The sequence below is a fragment of the Ascidia mentula genome, chromosome 1 (assembly GCF_947561715.1).
Source record: "Ascidia mentula chromosome 1, kaAscMent1.1, whole genome shotgun sequence".
NCBI lineage: Eukaryota > Metazoa > Chordata > Ascidiacea > Phlebobranchia > Ascidiidae > Ascidia > Ascidia mentula.
Window position 1 is genome coordinate 7123943 of NC_138566.1, and position 20255 is coordinate 7144197.

Genomic DNA, 20255 nt, shown 5'->3' on the forward strand with positions numbered 1-20255 from the left:
TATGTATAACAGTCAATTATCTATCCTGGTTCAAATCTTATCAAATGTGATTTATTAACTAGATCAGCACACAAAAAGTACAGTTTTTTCCTCAGTCATTTAATCAAAGTTCGGTGCACTTCCAACAAGAAATGACCGAACAAAACGTGTTTAAACTCGACACAATAAATCCGAGTTGCCCTATGGAAATGCATGCGGTCGAAAACACGTCGAGCGTAATCTCCTGTTTGACCTCCGCAATCACAAAGGTCTTGTTTCGACCGTCCATAGCGCCAACTAGCAAAAAAACACGACTTCTCATATATGGGACGTGACCCATATGTGGAGCGCATTTTGTGTGTTTTTACCAAAACAGTCCGCGCTGTTCTGCGTTGCCGCGAGCTACAGGAAGAAGTGCCGACGAACGGCTGTTATTTGTCAAAATTTTCGAATTGGTCCCGTGAAGTTCGTTCAATTTTCGCTGTTGGCAATTGGCACCCCTGGAGCAAGTTGTGGTTAGATGGCGTTATATATAAATGTGGTAATTTCGACGGGTTTTCTTGTTTTCATGTTGGATATGGTTAAAAGGTGCCATGTCAGCTTGTAATTTTTGTGGATTTTGACGAAATCGTGTTTGGCATTATATAATCATATTCATTGTTTATGTATAGCGATTTTTGTGCAAAATTAAACACGTCCATATATTTAGTTTCAACTTAGCTGTAGAATGTTTGAGAATATCACGTATGCTTAAACGCGCTTTCCCCGAAAAAATGCGTCTTTGCCCGGACTCACTATCCTGCAGCCCCTATTCTATCAATCTTTTGTTCTCCCCACAAATTGGACAAACCGCAAGGCTTGCGCGTCTCCGTGTATTTTCCCCGTAGCTCGCGCGCCGCTCGGTTCGCGCTGATTGCAGCATGTTCCCGAGATGTTCCTTTTCGTTTCGCGTGTACAGGAAACAGTTGCATTCACTCAGGGGCGACGCTAGATTTTCCCTTGAAAAGGCGTGATCCCTTTCCAGGAATCGCGAGGCACGCGACGCGGTTGTATTGTGCTCTTACAGTTAAAAACATCGACTTTACTGTTGGTCGCTTTCGCGTCAATGCTACTTGCTTACTGGATCTCGCTGCTGTTACGGAACACGAGGAACCACATGTTTGGGTAGAACAATTGATGTCGTCTCAGTCCTCAAAATCTGTTGACACATTTCGTCGGAAGCGTGCAACGCGATACGGTTGCGCAATCGAAAAATTCCGCACGCGATTTCCTTTGAATCTAATGCTGAATTGAATGATCAGCTTTGCAGCCGATATCGGTTGATTAAAGTTTTTGCCAAAACAAATCTACGGTGGATCACTAATTCTAAACACGAATTTTCTGTGAAATACTTTACTAAATACCAACAAACTGAGCTGTGACCACTGCATGACCACTGTGTTTGAATTAACATAGAAATACATATCGTGATATGGTGCGCGATCGACAGCCTGTCAGGGGAACTTGGTTCGAACTGATCCAAATTACTTTATTGTTTTGCAAACAGACGAATTTTCGGAATAGTAAATGTTGCACTGCTGATTCAATTCACTCATTTAATGTGTTGCATTGTGTGTTTTTTCTCCAGCTCCTGTCTTCAAGGGTCGACCTCGCAAGCGAACGAAGAGAAATGGAATTATCGGATGCAAGGGTGGTAAAAAATCAGCCAACTCCAACCCTCGCGGGAGGAACACAGACAGTCCCGTCGACTTAGTAAAGGTATACATTTTTGTTACTGTTGATACTAAATTGATGTTTTTTTTACGAAATCGGTGTGAAATTGCGATTGATTTGTCGTTGATTTCGGGCTAAATGTGTTTTTTGCAACACTTTCCGTTTGCGAGTTCCTTGTTGATTAGTTAAATTGAGTGGCCAAACAAAACTGTCAACTTAGTTGTAAAACAGAGAACTTCCTTTCTAAATGACAAGTCTAGCTAAAAAATTGATTAGCATTGCACTTTTTTGTTAACGTCTGTGTACGTTACTCGTAAACCTTAGTTAATCAACTACGTTCAGCGTCCCAACGGGGCGCAACAGGGAAGGTTAATTTACAGCGGCTGCAATAATCCATATCGGTTGCCGCTTGCTCTTTCTGCGGCTTTCCGTCACATATTTTCCCGCGCCTCGTCACGGCACACTCTTGAGCCTTTCCGCGAATTCGTCCAATTTCGCATCACGAAAAGCAGTTTCTCCTCTCGCTTACCTGACCGCGACAACGACATTAATCGCATCCACAACCCGACATCGCAGATCGGGTTTCTGAATGTCGCTCGCGGGCAACGTTTTCCAAGTATGTGTCGCCGCACGTGAGATGCACGCAGGAGTGTCACCCGCATGTGGCTGTATTTTTCCCGTTGAAATAAGGACGGTTGCAGACACGTCTGTGCACGTAGTTTGTGTTTCAGTTAAAAAAAAATCGTCATGTGTTTTTTTGCACAGTTACATGTAAAAACTGTTCGAAAACATTTTGATGTAACTTTTAAAATATATTTAAATTACCAAAAATTAATGACCTAAATGTGTAAATACAGCATGCAAATATTGGAAAAATATAACCGTAAAGCTTTTTATTGCAAAACACAATGGAGGCGTGATGCTGTTTGTAACGCCGACCCATTGTTTTCTGCGCCAAGGTAGCAGTGTTTAAATAGGAAAAGGGTAAACTTTATCAGAATTGCAGCCAACTATATGAGCCACAACGACGTCGGCGGGTGCTCCACAAGGGCATGTTAATCATTAATGATTTACCATAACTTCAACCTGGTAAAATTCTCAGCGTCGAACTTCGGCGACAACAGTAAATAATTATTCAAAATCCTGCGCATCAGGGAGAGAACGCGAGAAAGTATCCGCGACCGCGTGGTCGCCTTTTTCCCTTCCTCGATTGCCGCTCGTGTTGTTTTGCTTAAAGTCTCGCGAGATTTCCGAGAATTCGAATCCACACGGCTCGACGACGCTTTCCCAGAAGCGAGACTAGAGGAGATCACCGCATCCTCGATCGCTTCGTAATCGCGCGGCGCTAGATCTGAACCTGATCCTATCACGAAAATGACGTCGCATCGCACCTTCTTTGTTGAAGGCCGTGACCACATATCGTTCATATCAAAATCGAAAGTTCGGCCTCTTTTTTCAAAAAACACGGAATGGTAAAAAACGATTTTAGCGTTTTTGGGGTGGGATAATGTGTTGGCATCATCGCATACGATATATGTTGCACCAAACAATTGTGGTACTTTAACTTATTTCTTCAAACACACACAATAAAGTTTGTGCGGAATCTTTGTTTTGTCCCAATAATGTAGAGCAGCATCATGTTCTGATATTGTGCTCATGCAGTGTGGAACCGATAAAATCTGCACAAACACCTTTTGCCCTTTCTAATGTTGTTTTCATGTAACGTGGATCGTCGCCGAGTTCGAACTCCTGTTGCTTGGTTCAATGTTAAAACCGCACTTAATCGACGCCGTAAGTGTTGTACGAACGTCAAGGCGGTTTGTACAACGCAAGATGCCAAATCGCTGTACCTGACGTTAAACCTACGCTGCTCCTCGCGCCGCTCCAAGACTTGTCTCTGGAGCGAGGCGCGCAGGCATCGTGATGTGTGCATTTCCGTAACCGCGGTATCTCGTTTAAACGCAGCTCGAGGTCGACGCGACCACCCCGACTCGCCGTAGTAGCAGCCGCCGCAGAAGCAAGCGAAAATCGCCGCAGACTCTCCTCTACGAAGATCATTTCGCGCCAATCTTGGTTCGATCGTCAAAGAGAACTCGCCGCACGCCTGTACGCACCCCGACGCCCGTTGAAGGCAAAGAATCAGAACCGGCTTCACCGAACACCCGCGGTTACATCACCGCCGCCATTGTAGCGCAGACTGTGGATGTAGTAGCCGAATCGTCATCGGCTATAGAAGGCAACGCATCGGGTAGAAGAAAAACGAAGGCCAGGAAACGTTCAGGTCGGCGTTCTTCTGCCTCTGCACTGAGCATTGCGATTCAGAACAGCTTAATCGAGAACCACAAGCCCTTGGATAGCGAAATTCGTAACTCGGGAGCGAGCAAGAAAAAGGCGTCGAGCTCTGCAAACTCGTCTCGCAGCTCAAGTCCCTGTGCTGAGTTAGGCGTCGCGTCGTCGACTCCACCAAAAGCACCCTCGCCGGCTGGTTCGGCTGCGTCGTCGACACCAAGCAACGAAGCATATGCATCGTCATCGACTTCGGCGTCGCCAATCGACTTCTTAAACCAGTCTGCCGACGAACAGGATAAGAACCGCAATTCGTCGCCGAGCCCGAGCGCCGAGCTGTACTTGCACGGGCTCATGGACGGAAGAATCCCGGAGAACAAGACGGCGTTTCTCGACAAGCTCTACCAGTTCATGCGCAAGCGCAGCACCCCGATCGGCCGGATTCCGTCGCTGGGATTTAAGAAACGTAAGTAGACTTGCATCTTAGTTAGTAATATGTTTTAAAGACAGCTCAGTTTAGTAAAATCGTTAGTGCTACAAAATCAGTGGCCTAAAAACACTACGCCAGCGTGCGTAATGTATGACAGATTAGACAAGCAAACAAAAATTGAAAGTGTGATGACAGCGCCGCTGTAGTGTGAACTGTGAAAGTTAGTTTCGACCGAATAGGCTGTGATGAAACCACTTGTGTCGGTTTCTCCGCCATTTTGATGGTGAGAATGTCTTGCTGTAGCCCAGTGATAAATCTGCGAGGTGAAGGCGGTCAAAGCAACTGCCTTGCTGATTAATTTCGCTCGTTCGTGTTGCTTTTCTTCGCAAATCGTAAATTTGAGTAAATTTGCTGAAAGAAGTAAAATTTGCGACATTTCCTTTTGGGTAAATAATGGCCAAACATTCGCGCCGACGGCAGCCTGCAGGCGCTGTCTGCTGCAAATCAATTTTGAAATTTTATGCGAGTCTATATCGTCTGATAAGCAGTGGCGACAATAATCGAATGCATGTTCAGTCACATCATGTCCCAGTGCCGAATCGCGATCTGATTTTGATATCGATCGAATTCGATGTTATCGCCACATTATGACAGTTTCGAGGGGGGCGGATTGCGCAATTGGTATTTCACGCCAAATTTGTGGAAATATGTGACCTTTATACGAGCGTTTTACTTTGTGGACAGTGCTATCAGGAATCTGTCATATTCGCGTCCTGTATTAGATAAAGGTGTGATGGTAAGTGAAGGTCATTTAACCAGCTGCTGAAGTTTGTTTTCCATTGGCAAAACACGCTGCTGCGCTATAAGAAAGATTTATGAAAATTTATGATGAGAGCTTCATCAAATCTAACCACCGACAATAAATACAATTTAAAACAAAAAAGTTCAATTTTCGATGTTCATCCTGACAATAACATATGCCATTCCACCGCGCACGCGGTGTTGGTCAAGTTTCGTAACATTGGCTTTTTTAATTGGCTTGAAGTAGGTATACAGGCACCTGTACGTCTACGAAATGAATGCATTACATGAATCTGACCGCCTAAAAGCTAAATTTACCTCAGTGCATGCAGTTATGTGCGTGTCGGCGTGGCACAGTTTTGGGAGAACGGGCAAATGTTTTTGAACGTGCTGAAATGTTTGTGAACAAGAGTCATCCTGTGCTGTGTTATCGTCGTCACTGATTGGAGCAAAATCGCGTTCTTTCGCTTGATCGTGCGGCAAATAAACCCCTGCTTTTCTTTTTTTTTGTTGCCGCGGAGTGTAGCAAACATATTTCCGCTGCCGGGTAACATCTTTAAAAGCCTGCTTTAAAGGGAAGGCCAAGTGTGTATTTTTAGTGCTACAATATTTAAACGTTATAATTCGAATGTTTTGATTAATGCCCAACTGTGGGCTAAACAGCGGGTCGCAAATCCCCCGATACATGGGCACTTTCGATATATACGGGCCGCTTATTTGTTGTTTAAAGCCGCTACGTTGCAATTAACCACACAATACCCAAACTATTTTCAACCAAATGATGCGTTTAGGAGAAACAGGAATACTGTTTGTAATAACACAAATAAAAACAACAGAACATGCAGCGTGCACCTGCACCGGTGTAAACAGGTACTCGTGAGCAAGGCACAAACCGCGTTACGACACCGCGGCAGATGTTGTGCTGGTAGCTTAAACCCGCGCGACAGCAACACCGTACAATGCTTGTTTCCCGGATCTGAATCATGCGCCCCGTTCCCTGAGCATTGTTCTGCGATTACAAACGTGCCGTCGACAGCCTGACTATTCGCACAATTTCGCCGAAAACTGTGGAATAGATCGCGGTAGCATATAGAAGGGGTGCGACCGAATTGCAGGGACGTTCTCCCATGTCCCTCGGCATTTCCACCCCCTTCATCACGCACATATCCGCGTTCATTTCTATTAAACACGTGTTTGAACTGAAAAGTTATCTTAATTTGCTGCTAGAAGAAAAAAAAAACACTAGGACGTTTACTGTTACGACATCAATGCAAATGGATTGAAGTTGTTGCAATCGGAATACTTACGCAGCACAATGGCCCAACATTGCCATGTTTTTTATTCATTCCGTAGTTTGTTTCTTCTTTCAATGATTCATTGTTTATTTATTACTCCGTGCAAGGGGCTCACTGGATTCTGTGGCCAAATAATTCCTTGCATCCCTTGCATGTAATCAAAATTCCTCGGCGACTTTAAACTAAATTCAGGCCTAACTGAAGGTTGAAAAGACAGTGGGGAATATAACGCGAAACCGCAGTTAACATTTATTGTAACAATTTCTTTTTTTTCGCAGTCGATCTTTGGGCGTTCTTCAAACTCTCACAAGAGTATGGAGGATACGATATGGTAAGTCACCTAACATCAGAATAAAGGGTACAGCGGGCTTGGTTTGCGATCGAATTCGTGTTTAGACTAGAGTTTAAGTTAAACTAACTGTGACAATGTAGTTGTTTGCTCGGTTGCACTTTACAGACGGCTATTTTCGCTTTGTTTTATATTTGGTAGCAATATACAGTACAGTGAGGCTCAAGGCACGAGAAATTCGCTGTTGCATTAATTCGATCAAGTCGTTGTTTTGGAGTTTGTTTAATATAGCGCGGTTTCCATAATTTTTTATCCCAGCTACTTAATGCACCGTATCCAAAGCGACAAACATAAATAATCCACATATTGTCGCAACTACATTGCTTATTCAGGCTTCACTTCTGTGCTTGTTTGTTTAAGGCTGACTGGTATTGTAGCTGTGGTGTATAGGATTAGTATATCGACTACAACGCATCCAAACCTACACACATTAACACTATGTTGACTCGCAGGTTACCGCGAAACGCTTATGGAAGCATGTGTACGATCGTATGGGTGGCAACCCGTCCTGCACCAGCGCTGCCACGTGTACCAGAAAGCATTTTGAAAGGTTAGTTACAAATTCAAGTGTGCGTGGCAAGGGATGTCGAGCGAATATTTGACCTTTTGTTTTTCCACGCCCGGATTCTGGCAGTTCTGAAAACCTAAAATGCCAATTGTAGCGAAACAAGCTTTTTTGTTGACTGTTATAACCACGTACAGAGTTAAATGTTAAAGCGCGATCGCGGTCTGATTAACCTTAAAAAATAGACTAGTGTTGATTCTACATGTGGAGAATTGACCACTTTACGATGTAACATTCGCATTCATTTGGAATTACATGAATATTGTTGTGCTTTGTAGACTCCTTCTGCCTTTTGAAATGTATCTGCGGCAACAACTGCGCAACAAAGAACCGGAAACGAGGGAACAGCGCAACAGCGGAAGTGACGACAGTGCTATCGGCAATGAGGTAAACTAACTGCGATCCCACACATACAGTTGTTCTGTAATGCGCTTGGAAGTTAGTGATTAACCAAGTCGTATGCCGTTCATTTGCAATGTAGATTCGCTTTTTTACCTTGACTCGGAACTTAAGGAGATTTCATCGATTTTTGCCGCAAAATTATCAACAAAGTACACAAAATCCATACTGTACAAGCCCACAATTTTTATGCCAAGACACTATGATGTTGCATAAAAGCCTTGTCATGTTTTGATCGAAAAAAAACAGTAAACTGCCCGCAACCAGAGCAATGATATCTGTAAAAAATTCCCGGGTTTGCGATAACAGCTGGTAAAAGTGCAAACAGCTTAAACACACATCATACCTCTTAGAAGAAGCTACGCGTAAACAGTCGGTGGGCGCGTGCGCGATTGGCACCGAACCACAACAAGAACACTTGAATTTGTAGTGTGTGCTGGCGCGTAGGTTTTAAGCACGTAGCCGCAGTAAGTAATCGCACAAATATGTTGTGGAAATTGGCTATTCGGTTTTGCCAACTTATTTTTACCATATCCAGGATGTTGATTTCACCGGAGAAAACGCTCGTTGTAAATGCTTCACGCTTGACGTATGTTTTTATGGTCGATTCGTGTCTGACGGTAAAACCATGCGTCGGATTGGAAAATGTGCTCAGCAATAAGAATTAATAATTTTAACCTAGTTTATACTGTCATACTCGTGGATTAGTTTCACGGTTACACGCACTGAAATCGCTTTGATGAAAGCCGCGCACGATGCATGCTGGAAAACATAACAAAAATCAATACGATTTTCACCCGTGTATCGGTGGCAAAGATCTGGTTTCAATTCTGTTTTACTTTTTACGGTCTACGTGGCTCGGAATTAACTGAAAACCGTATCCCAAAAAGCGAAACCGACGTCCCTGTGCATATGGTAACTCTATAGCAACCGGGTACAATTTCACTCACCGCAACCGAGTCGCGACAGGCCATGAGGCGATATTGCAGACGAGTCGTGACAACGCGGCAACAAAAATAGCGTTCATGGTCATCGAAGCCTGATTATTCCCGCGCTTCTGAGAAGCGCGTCGTGACCAATTATTGCGGCCTTTTCGCGAAATCTCATCCCGCCGCCGCTGTGTAGCCTTGAACTTGTGACACGCGATTTCGAAGGTGTTATTTAGGCTGGCGCCGCCGAGCCACGCTTCCTCTTGTTTATTCCTGCCTCACGTCGAGCCGGCGATTCCCTAAGCTTCACCGTTATGTCGTTGATACTCAGCTCCAATCGCGTCCCTCTACAATGTGGTATCACAGCGCACACAAAATTACGTTTTATAGAAACAAATTTACCTAAAATTCGCGAATTAGTTTCTTCACTTTTTATATGTTTAAACGAAAAGTACATTTTTATTACCATAACAACCGAAAGGTCAGCTTCGAAGTGCGATGTGTCGAACAGAGTAAAATTGATTACTTTGCGGTTGTTATCGAAACCTGGTACGTCCCATGTCTGCACCTCTGCGTTATAGGATTCAGGGTGAAAAAAACAATTTTCTTATTACGTTTAACACCACACCTTGAAATTCATCACCTAAATTGAGTTTCTATTGCCACAGCGCTTGGCTGCCAACGACGAGGACAACGATACCATCGTTCAGCGTGCCTACAACGGCGAGTCGTACTTCATCAACGGCGCCAAAAGCAAAGCTGAGATGGCGAAAAAACAAAACGGTTGTCAAGGCGACGAGGAGGCCGAGGAGAAAAAGTCTCTGGTTAGCGATAAAACCACGTCATACACAACGCCGGCAAGCAACCATTCTTCATTTGTCAAGTTCCAAACTCTGACGCACGACGTCATTGGCCAAGAACTAATGAAGCATCGCAACAATGACGTCAAGGTGACGTCACCCGAGGATTTATCCGCCTCTTGCCCGAAAAAAGCCGATGACAATAAGGAGAGCATTAAACCGTTTATTGTCACCCCGCGGGAAAATGCCACTCATGTGACGTCACCGGGACCGCTGCCGACGTCACAATATGGCATGGCAAAGTACGCACGCGCTTCAGTCATTGTCGGTGCCAACAGAGCGCCACACCAACAATACCCCCCAAACGACCACACAAGCCCACGTTCCGTTTCCATACCAACAAGAAACTTCTGTCCACGTATGTCCAAAGCTCCTCCCCCCTTTGTTCCCACCAAGTCGAAACCTTCCGCTCCAATGCCGGAGCAACTCAGCGCAGTCCACGAGAAGCAACCCGTGGTCGCAAATATCGATTTGACGAAGCCCCCGTCGTCTTCTGTCGGTTCCTCTCCTGGACAAGATCGGACAAGATTACAGGTGCGTGTCAAATTTGATTTTTTCACACGTTGCATGATCGTTTTAAAATGTTTACACGCTAATATAGGCAACTTTTGTTTGCGTATCATCATTATAAAAAAATCCCTTATTGAACTTTTTGACGTACCCTGCTGTTCTGACTGCTGTAATTATCTTACTTGTTGTTAATAACATGACGATCTTCCTATAGAAACGTCCCCACGATGACCTCCGTCCACTACCAGTGGCCTCAGGCCCACGAACTTCATCACCTTCAAGCCCAAAACGTCATCGCCCTGAAGTGGTCCAGTTGACAACAAGGCCCCAGACGTTAGCCCCGCCTAGTGGACGCTACGACATTCGTCAGCTGATGGCTCCGGATGAACGAAAACCCGATGAGATCCGCAGGCCGGTGGAAATGAAATCTCCAAATTACTTCGTCCCCCACTCACAAACACTTCGTCTTCCAAAGAATCCTGTGCAACTGGGTTTGAGGACGGACGCATCTATTCTCGTTTCGTCGCAAGTGCCGCGGATTCCTCCTGAGGCCAGACAGCCCCGGCCCAGTTTCGTGGACCCGCGTCGTTTGGACGAATCGCAACGCCCGGTGATCAAACCCGATGTTCGCCAGCGTTCGGAGCCCAAACGCCCGCTGAACGGGGTCCCGAACGTCCGGCATCTGATCGAAGGAAGAATGAGGCCCGCATCCCCACCGAAGCGTACAGTGCATTCCCCTGCTCCAGCCGCTACGCCCGTGCGAAAGGAGTCTTACTACCGACCAAACGGCATGCTGGCAACCCATCGACAGCAGCAAAAAGAGCATTCTGCCCCTTCCAATCGGGACGTTCCTTCTCGACAAACTCCACCTAAACCTGTGGATGTGAGAGGACCTGTTATAACCAATGGTGCCGCGGCATACGAAAGGAATAAAATCCCTTACGTTCCGCGGCCTCGGACTCCGCCACAAACGAAGTCGGAGACCACCCCGCGGAAACCTTTCTCGAGTGTCTTTACTGTCGATCGTCTTACGGCGGAAACGGGTAACATAAAACTACACCCAAGGAGCACGCCGCAACACTTGACCACCTCTGCCGATGTAAAGACGCGTGCGGTTTACTCATCGCCCGAGACCCAGCATCAGCCACAGCATCACAAGGTTCAGCACAGTTTCATGAAGCCGCCTGACCGTAAACCCAGCCAACCGCACGGGGACCCTTACAAAATGCAGCGCAGGCCGGAGTTCCAGGAGCCGCCGAAGCGCCAACCACCCCCTCCTCAAATGCCAGTTCCCCGCTCGCCCCATAATAAAGACCCCGGTCCAATTCCCGGCGTTGCCGGAGCATCATTAGCCGCTCTCCCGCCTGGCGTTGCAAACGCCCTGCTTTCGTACATACCTCCGAATTGCTCGCAAAAAGCGTTGGACCAATTCCTCCAGGAGGCCATGAAAGCGACTCTTCTGCCTACAACGCATTACAACAATCTTATGCAAGAGGCAATTATTCGCCAACAGCTCGACCCACGCCTCATAACCCACCAAGAGCTCCAAGCAGCCGAAGCCTCCAATTTGGCCCGCGCCGCAAGGCTGGCCAACCCGGCGGTGCATCAGGACGCAGTGGCGGTCGCGCAAATGTACCAAATTGCGCAACAACAATTGGCTCTCAGACACATGCAAGATGTCGCTGGTTCGAGCGCCGCCAGTGCCAAACTTGGGCCGATCGCAAACGGAGAGATGCTTCACGAACTTGCCCGCTATGGCGTCCCAGCCGTCCTCACCAGTGTTCCAGCCCCAGCAGCTATCCGCAGTGCCCCATTTTCGGCCCCCGCGCCTGCGCCCCCTCATTTTTCGGCCGATATGTCCAACGCGTTCTACTCGGCCGCATACGCGCGGCGGTAACGCCCCGAACACCCTCGTTTCCCTCATTTTTTTTATTTCAGTTCACCACGACAGCTATTGTTATTATTATTATTATTACTTTTCGCTGCTCCTGTGACAATTATTGCGTTTGTCGTCCTTTCTTATTTCCGCACCCATACAGGAACGCACCGCCCTTCTCCACTAGTGATCAAAATACCGTGGTGACGTCATGCGCCCCTCGATGACGTCAAGTCACTGTGTAGCCAGTCGTCATTCCAACAGTCGACCAGCGATCAATTCTTTATGTCGTCACTCGGTTTCGAATCAACTCGATTGTCAACTGAAAAAAAAACGCTTATAAATTTGAAATTTTATTTGTGATTGCCTCCCGTTGATCGCAAACGCGTACTTGGGCGCACATTTTTATTCGATTTCCTATTCCTTCTAGTTGGTGGAGGTTCTTTGCGACGCTCGTCGGCCTCCAGGACGTTCTTTTCCTTCCGAGTTTTTTGTTCGCTGATCCGCGATCTCTTTTCGTTTTTCTTGTGGGAAGAAATAGAAGTGCGACAAATCTGTCAGAATATATCAACATTTCGTGATTTTCGTGCAGGATAGTTTAGTTGTGAAGATCAGATATTGATCGTGTTTCCCGGTGCCCAAAAACATATCCTCAGTATTCAGGATGGTTGTGCAACGCAGAATTCCCGAGATACTTTAGGAAATCGATATCTCGCATCAGGATTTTGAATAGTGCCGAAAATAACACTGGCGCTAATCGTCTGCCATGTTTGGGGTATTTATACATTCCAGTTACAAAATCGCTGTTGTTTTTGACATTCAAACAAAATTGTGTTGTGTGGCAGAAAGAAATCGTATTCCATGCTACATCTGACATAACAACGCAGCAAGCCACTGTTTAATGTAACAGTTTCTAATGACCTGTCAATTGAGATAACAGAGTTTGTTCATGGCGTATATGGTGGCCTGTAGTTAAAAAAAATTGTATCATTGACCTGACAATATTATTGAAACACGTTTTAGTCGTCAATTTTTCTTTTTGTCCAAACCAATGCCGAAGGAATTCCGCGGTTCATTTAAGGACGCTACAGAAAGGGTTAAAATGTATCGAAAAATAAACGTGTACTCGCTGTATTGTGGGTTAAAACCGCACACACGATATGGATGCTTAACCAAAGTCCTCAATACAGTTTTGCCAAAAGCAAAGTGATGCACTCTTGACGTAACATAAACGCAAGTTTGGCGCAGGAACTGAAGCGGGGAAAACGTTTCTCCTGCAATTTCCTTAAAAACACAGCAACCTTGCGGTCCTTGCGGTGGGAAAAATACATGACAGCATTTTCGGGGAAAGCGTGGGTGTCAAATTTATCAGATATGCCCATGCTTCGGCGAAAAGACGTGTTTTGCACTTGACGTTGCTTCGCTGTAATCCGTTTCCATCGCGATACACAGAAAATTTAGGTTAATAGACTATATTTTGCATACAACCTGATGCTTGCACGATGGCGTTTTCTTTTCAGAGAAGTATGGCTTCTTAAAATGAAGTTATTTTCGCAATAATCCTGAACCCATCGAGGGTGCTGATAATTCAAAAACATATGGAAAAAACGATGCCTGTTGGCAACTAGGCTCTTATTTAACAAATCCTTTACTATGATGCATTGAGATACAAATATTCGAACTCAAATGTGATGACAACGAATATTTATTGCACTTTTCAAAACCAAATGAAACATGTTGAAATAAAACAGTCGATTCCACACATAAAAAACAAACAAGAAAATAATAATTAAGGTTAATAACCCTTCGCCTCTTGACAATATGGGATATAGATGGTCATACATTGCCGTCAGCAAATTACCTATCTTCTCATAGTTACATGTTAAATCAAATAGTGCGCAAATATGAAAAGTTTTACGCTTTCGATCGCATTGGCAAAACCAAACCCTGTGCCTTCGTCGTTGATCAGGGAATATGGAAAAAAATCTTTCCATACAAAGCATACACGATACCCATTGGTCGCAATAAAGCAAGTGTTTAAAATACTTTTAATTTAAGAAGTTGAATCAATTTAAAACGGTAAGTTTTAGTTATACTACGTTTCGTGGTGAAGTAAACGGATTGATAAGAAATCATCATATAATGTTTAAACAATCAACATTCCAACAACATGTAGTTCCGTGTGGATGAACAAAAGTTTAGAATTTGATCAAGACGCATTTCTCAGTCCAATTTAAGATTAAATCCTCCGAAGAAGCGGAGATGGCGGGAACGAAAATTGAACAATTTTAGCTTTCAAGGAGCGACCGAAGAAATTTGATCCCGTATCGTCGACAGTGAATCAAGCATAGCATCGAGAGTCACTTTGCTCATCTCAATCTTAACTTCCCGGTCGTGGTTTGTCTGCAAAACAAGCACATAACCTAAGACTTGATTTTCACGAATGGTTTGTGGAGTTCTGCGCCGTAACCGCGAGCAAACTACGGTTACGGTAATGTTGGTTGTGACACCGACAAAAAATTTGCTAAACCCATATTTCCAAAACAACGGTTGTCAATAGTAAAGTCTAGTGTTCATGTGAACGCACATTTATTACTTCTAACGTTGGAAGGGTGCTGGGAAAGTTGCTCACCGTAAGAGACATCTACATAAAACAATTTGGCAAAAAAAAATTTGTAGTAAAAAAAATTATTAGCTATGACAAATTGACGTAAAAGTTGCAGTGGTTCGCTGAACAATGTTATAAAAAGTAGGTAACCACTGCCCAAGACCACCACTCTTCTTACTTATGACTATTTCCAACAAATAGAGCAAAGTTCAACGCGTTTTGCCACCTCAGCCGGTTCCAAGCTAATGAGTAACCCTGATACTGCTGCGTCACTTGCGGCAGACTCGAAAGTGTTTGTCCTTGTCAGGATCGTCTGCGGTTTTTACGGGAATTTAGCAATGATTCGCTTGTTGTATATTCCCTCTCGACCTTTCGCCTTATTTGACCGAAAACCAGACGACAATGCGAACCGTTGCACGCCCATAAAGAAGCCACACAGATCGCACATTAAGGTAAAATTTCTCCCAAGACTTCAATAGCGCGTAGAGCCAGTAAACCCATTTACGTTTTTGTGAGCTACAGACAGTAAATACTGTTTCGCCCTTGCAGCCGTGGCATGACTTGCAAATTTTACAGCGCGATTTTGCAAATTTTTCAAATTTTTGTATCGTTGCTGGATAAACACATGTGTTTACCTTAATGTTGAGCTTGCATGTGGGTTGCCCAGTTGTCCCGGCGTTGTTGTCCACCTTCCACGACAAGTCTTCGACTTTTGGAAAGCTCACTGCAAAAAAATGACATTTTCTTATTGAGAAAAAAAGAAACTGATATGTGATTTGAAGCAACAAGCCTTTTAATTTATTCGAAAAATCGGTTTAAATGTATTCGCTTATGTGCTACAGTATTTTGATGTCGCAGATTATGAAAGAATGTGTAGCTGATGGCAATATTCGTCCAGAAATAATGAGCAAGTCTTATGTCTAAATTGAATGATAAAAAATCCAACTGCTCTTTTGCAAATATGGGCTTAGCAAGATATTTATCGGGATCGGTTGTGCAGAGCTTTCACAAACTATGAAAAAACAATGAATGTTATAAAGTCTTACTGAAACTGCAGCTGCGATTGACTATGTTGCGCTCCAGAAAATTTTTGTCATTTAAAAAAACAAACAGTTTAATCAGGCATTAATCGGAATGTACACGTTGTGGTGTACACGGATGTTGTATCATGTAAAAAATCTCTTTAATGAACACCCACGACGTAAAATGGTGAAATTGGGGCTCGTTTAAAATCAAGTATAGTAGTGATTACGAGGCGAAAGTTTGTAATTCTGGGAAATGTCCGTAACAAATCTATTCCCAGTGAGATTTGAAATTACGATATGAATTTTTATGGTTCATCCCCTGATGAGGAACATTGATGAGATAAGCCAAAGTAATCACTTTACAGCGCAAGCTCACAGTATGCGTAAGATCATTCATGCTAAGTGGTATCATTAACATGGCGTGTTACACAATTAGGTACCAGAATGCAATACACGGAAACAAGTGTGTATAGTACCCGCCTCTTGCCAACGGAGTTTTAAATAATGCTATCAGCAGTTTTAATGTGTGCCTGATTTACAACGGAACATTTTTGTATATTTTTTTAACCACATCGAGATTTGAACCCAGGATATCCTGGACACGAATCCTGATTAGGTATTCTTCTTGGTATATGGGGGTCGGGCGCTTGACCGATGTTGCCAATCGGCCGCCAACATTTTGGGACACTTATATGAAGCCAAATCTTGTTTTACTGTAATATGGCCCCTTGTGTTTGTACAGCTGCCGTCAGAGTAACACCACAACCACATGATATCGAACTACAATTTCAGAAACCATTTCTTTCTTGGAATATCCATTATAACGAGCATTAGTTCGGTGGTTTGGAAGCAAGCTAACGTGAGCAAACATTTACTTAACACACCACCGTTCGAACGCACGCGCGAAAACCGCGTGCTGACACGGCGAGATCGGGAGAGGAGATGGCGCCTCCATACTTACCAGGAAACTGCCACTGATCGATGGACCGAGCGATCTTATGACGCAATAAAGCCGTTTGTGACGTGTAATCGCATTTTTTCGCATTCGTGTTTTTTTAATGTGGGCCTTGCATGCCGGTTGAAGGCGTTTTTTTTAACTGCACCGAAATCCTTGGACTGAAATTGCACATTTTCACTGTTTCGTTTTATTTGGAAAAAGTTTTACTAGCTAAAATACGAAAATTTTAACCTGCCAGAAATTTCCATGTTTGTGGTATATTAAAGGATCAGAGTGGGAAACCGTCATGTCGAGTGAAATAGAATGGGGAAATGATTCCCAGAATGAAAAACACACAGCCACTTGTTTTCGCTCATTGTCAGGAGGCACGGTTAAATTAGGCGAAAGGTCGAGTAGGACAAGCGAATCATTGCCAAATTCCCGTAAATCCGTAAATACCCCAGACGTTCTTGACAAGGACAACCATAATCAAGTTTGCTGCAATTCACACAGCAGTATCAGGTTACTCATTAGCCAAGGGCTGACGGGGCAAAACGCGTTGAACTTTGCTCTAATTGTTTGAAACAGTCATAACCAAAAAGGGGCGTGGCGTTGGGTATGGGTTTTACAGCTCGTTACCCACTTTTAATAGCATGTTTTGGCGGACCACTTTGACATATTTGCGACAATTTTTTACTGCTATAAGATTGGTTTTATATAGATGACTTTTACGGTGAGCAACTTTTTTCACCCTTCGAATATTTAATGTTAACAGCATTGATTTTTAAGAATACCCCAAAACAAATTCCATTTATCTGAAATTTGGTATTCTGACACCAACGAGTACAAGACAAAACCAACCATTTTAGTAATGCCGGGCCAGAAAGAAATGAAAATCATCCTGAACAAAACAGAAGCGCTACCTGGAAGAGAGGATTAGCTACAAATAACGTGTGGCGTAAGCTCAACAACAAACTTGGTGCTAAATTTAGCACTGCGGTGTGGATTCAATCCAGCGTCAAAACAGATTAATCTGGCACGTGTTAATGAACTATCGAAAGCGGTGATTAATCACACATAACACGTAACGTGTTTTTTTGTGGGGTAAATTATGCGCTTTGTTGTGATCAATTTAAAAAAACAACCGACAGCAAAATATTGTGTGCTTGTTGTCACATTTTTACTGTGGCAAAATTTTGCACTGACGCAGTCGTGAAGAAATTTTCGTGGGTTTTTCAAAAGCGCACATGGCAAATTTCCCGACACGTTGGGAATAATGATAATCCTTCAACACTTGAAACGTATCATGTGTTACGTACGTCACCTGTGAGAAACTAATTGAATTTTGCACAACTTACAGATGACTCACAAAAATACAAACATCCAATGAAATGACTTGGAACATAAAAAGGAGCTGATTTGGGTCGCACAGAGTAACTTGACCTAATTATGACAACCAGTGCGTAGCCAAACAAAGGAGCTACATGATATGTGCAACGTAAAGCTCCAAAATAGATTCATTTTGAGTTTAGAAATAGACCTCCCGCAGACTTTTGAGACATGCTCCTAAGAAGCCCTGAACAAACATCGTTGCTTACGTACTTTGGAAAAATATCTTTAGTATGAGAGCAGTTTGGAATCGCCAATAGTACAATTATACAGTTTCTCACCTTGGTTAGACAAAGCCGACGAGCGCCACCGCGCGGAATTATCCATGGCGATTTTGGTGAGTAGTTCGCGCAAATTTGCGTGAAAGTCATCGGGAAGAATCAATTTCACTGCGCCGGGGTCACCGATATCTGCAAGATGATCAAAGTTGTTACACAGAAAATGGCACAGGTTGCATGCAAATGTGGTGAAGATATGTCATATGGGGAAGTTCCAGCACTGGTGCAAAAGGTCATTACAGGCAATTCGGCAGAACTCGCCTTTTTATCGCGTAAAATTTCGTCACGCTGCACCTAGTTTCGTGGAAGGGACTTTTCTTAGACATCGCAAAAGTAAAAGTTACAGCCGTCTTACGTGGTTTGAGCAGTGGTGAACAAAGCCCATTGTTCGTTTCATAAGCGTTACAAAACAAATTTAAGACCACTGAATCACGCTATACACTCATCACCAATAATCAAAAAAATAGTTTTAAATCTGTTTTGCCTGCCACGAAATGGAATGCTCCCACGCATGAAAAAAAGCTGTTCGACCCGTTTTAAAACCCGGCAGTCATACAAATATCGAACCTATTGTAACGACGGCATAAACCACAAGCCACAAGGACGCAAAATAGCCAAGTTTACGGCAATGAATTCGATTGTTTTCCGATGATCGGTTTGCGCCGATACACATGACACGCCCGCAGGCAAGCTGACGAGACTTCTAGAAAAAAAGCCTAATTTTGTGGCAATTCTTCACATTTCTGGGAAAGCGTTTGCGTATTTGTTTACAATAATGAGGCCGAGTTGTGCGATAAGACTCCAGTCACAACATCAAAATAATCACCTTGGAGGCAATCAAGACCTGACTTGACTTCTCCGAAAAAAACTTGTCAGTGAGGTTTTGGAGCGCTCCAATACACAATACTGAATCGCATTCAAAATTCCTACCAACTGCACGATCACAAACTGCTTGATTTCTCATCAAATAGCACATTTTGATTTATGGCAACAGAAACATAAACATGGAAAAAAAGTGGAGATAACGATTCTGTTGTCACAGTAACACACATGTTTTAATATCTGTTAAAATGACGCAACACCTACTTGGCAACATTGGAGTTTTGCAGATGGCTTGTGTCAGAATATGGAATTCGTGGTCAAATAAGTAAAAAGTTTACCAGGTTTTCCTTTAAAACTGATATGAACTACAAGCACACTAGGCTTTCCTTAAAAACTGGTAAGTGCAAAATGTTCGATTGTCAAAAAAACACCGATATCATACTAAACCTTTCCCAGGTGTTTAAAATTTACATATTTTGAGACCAAACAATCAAATGCGAATTTGCACGAATATTTCCGCGTTGCGTGAGAAAAGGTTTTCGCAAATCAAACTCGATCGTGCAGACAGTGTGCGTCAAACCTGTATAACGACGTATTACCGTGGTATGTGACTTGTTTGAGAAACCTTTGGAGATCAATAAACAACTGCTCCGATTCGCTTTCACACAGATCGAGATCCTCCCGAACTCGTGTGAGAATATCAACGCGTCTGCCCCCTTCCGCCACCATGCGGCAAATTTCGACAACGTTTTTTTTGCTCGACGCCTGCAAAACGAAGGAGTAAAAAATTATTTTTTTTTTAATTTTTGACGCTGTTTTATAGCTAGGAATATTACATTTCAATACAACGGCACACTCGAATCTGTACAAACAAAAAACGAACGCAGAAGTTACTGAAGTACCTTAAGCAGATGCAGAAGCCCGTCGAAGTTTTTTGTTTCGTCGACACCCATGACTTGATGCAAGACGAATCAGCTAAACAGACCTGATACCTACAGACTAGGCTGAAACACAAAGTGAGCCGTGTTCAAGAAACAGTCATCCATTGCAATGGTGAAATACGCTAACAGCAGAGGAAGCAAGAGTTTTAAATGCATAAAGGGTCTGTTATATGTTGCGAGAATTTGGTAAGAAGGTATTGATAATTTCCACCAATTAAGAGTTAACAAAATGACTATTAAATTTTCGCTAATAAAACCCAAAC

At 43.6% G+C, this 20255-nt stretch overlaps 2 protein-coding genes across 3 annotated transcripts in view; one reads left to right on the plus strand and one right to left on the minus strand.

The window, feature by feature from the left end:
* LOC145895206 (uncharacterized) overlaps positions 1 to 12494 on the plus strand; it is a 33078-nt gene extending 20584 nt beyond the window's left edge. For both annotated transcript variants that reach the window (XM_082983987.1, XM_082983979.1), the window contains exons 6-12: positions 1607 to 1737; positions 3658 to 4444; positions 6783 to 6835; positions 7306 to 7403; positions 7697 to 7805; positions 9415 to 10140; positions 10331 to 12494. In XM_082983987.1, coding sequence (XP_082840113.1) covers positions 1607 to 1737; positions 3658 to 4444; positions 6783 to 6835; positions 7306 to 7403; positions 7697 to 7805; positions 9415 to 10140; positions 10331 to 12013 — 3587 coding nt within the window. In that variant the 3' untranslated portion in view covers positions 12014 to 12494. The remainder of the gene's footprint in view (positions 1 to 1606; positions 1738 to 3657; positions 4445 to 6782; positions 6836 to 7305; positions 7404 to 7696; positions 7806 to 9414; positions 10141 to 10330) is intronic.
* Positions 12495 to 13733: 1239 nt separating this feature from the next.
* LOC145899204 (COMM domain-containing protein 9-like) lies at positions 13734 to 20079 on the minus strand. The gene is made up of 5 exons (XM_082987939.1): positions 19954 to 20079; positions 19651 to 19816; positions 18233 to 18361; positions 15236 to 15324; positions 13734 to 14395 (listed from the first exon to the last, which is right to left on the minus strand). Exons 1-5 carry the CDS (start codon positions 20002 to 20004, stop codon positions 14288 to 14290), a joined length of 543 nt encoding a protein of 180 aa, XP_082844065.1. The 5' UTR covers positions 20005 to 20079; the 3' UTR covers positions 13734 to 14287.
* Positions 20080 to 20255: the final 176 nt, after the last annotated feature.

Excerpts from the sequence above, each read along its gene's own strand:
- LOC145899204 (XM_082987939.1), bottom strand. The coding sequence starts at position 20,004 with ATGGGTGTCGACGAAACAAAAAACTTCGACGGGCTTCTGCATCTGCTT. Across the intron at positions 18,362-19,650 it reads CAAACAAGTCACATACCACG|ATATCGGTGACCCCGGCGCA; the intron begins GTAATACGTCGT and ends ATCATCTTGCAG. Across the intron at positions 15,325-18,232 it reads GTCGGCTTTGTCTAACCAAG|TGAGCTTTCCAAAAGTCGAA; the intron begins GTGAGAAACTGT and ends ATTTTTTTGCAG.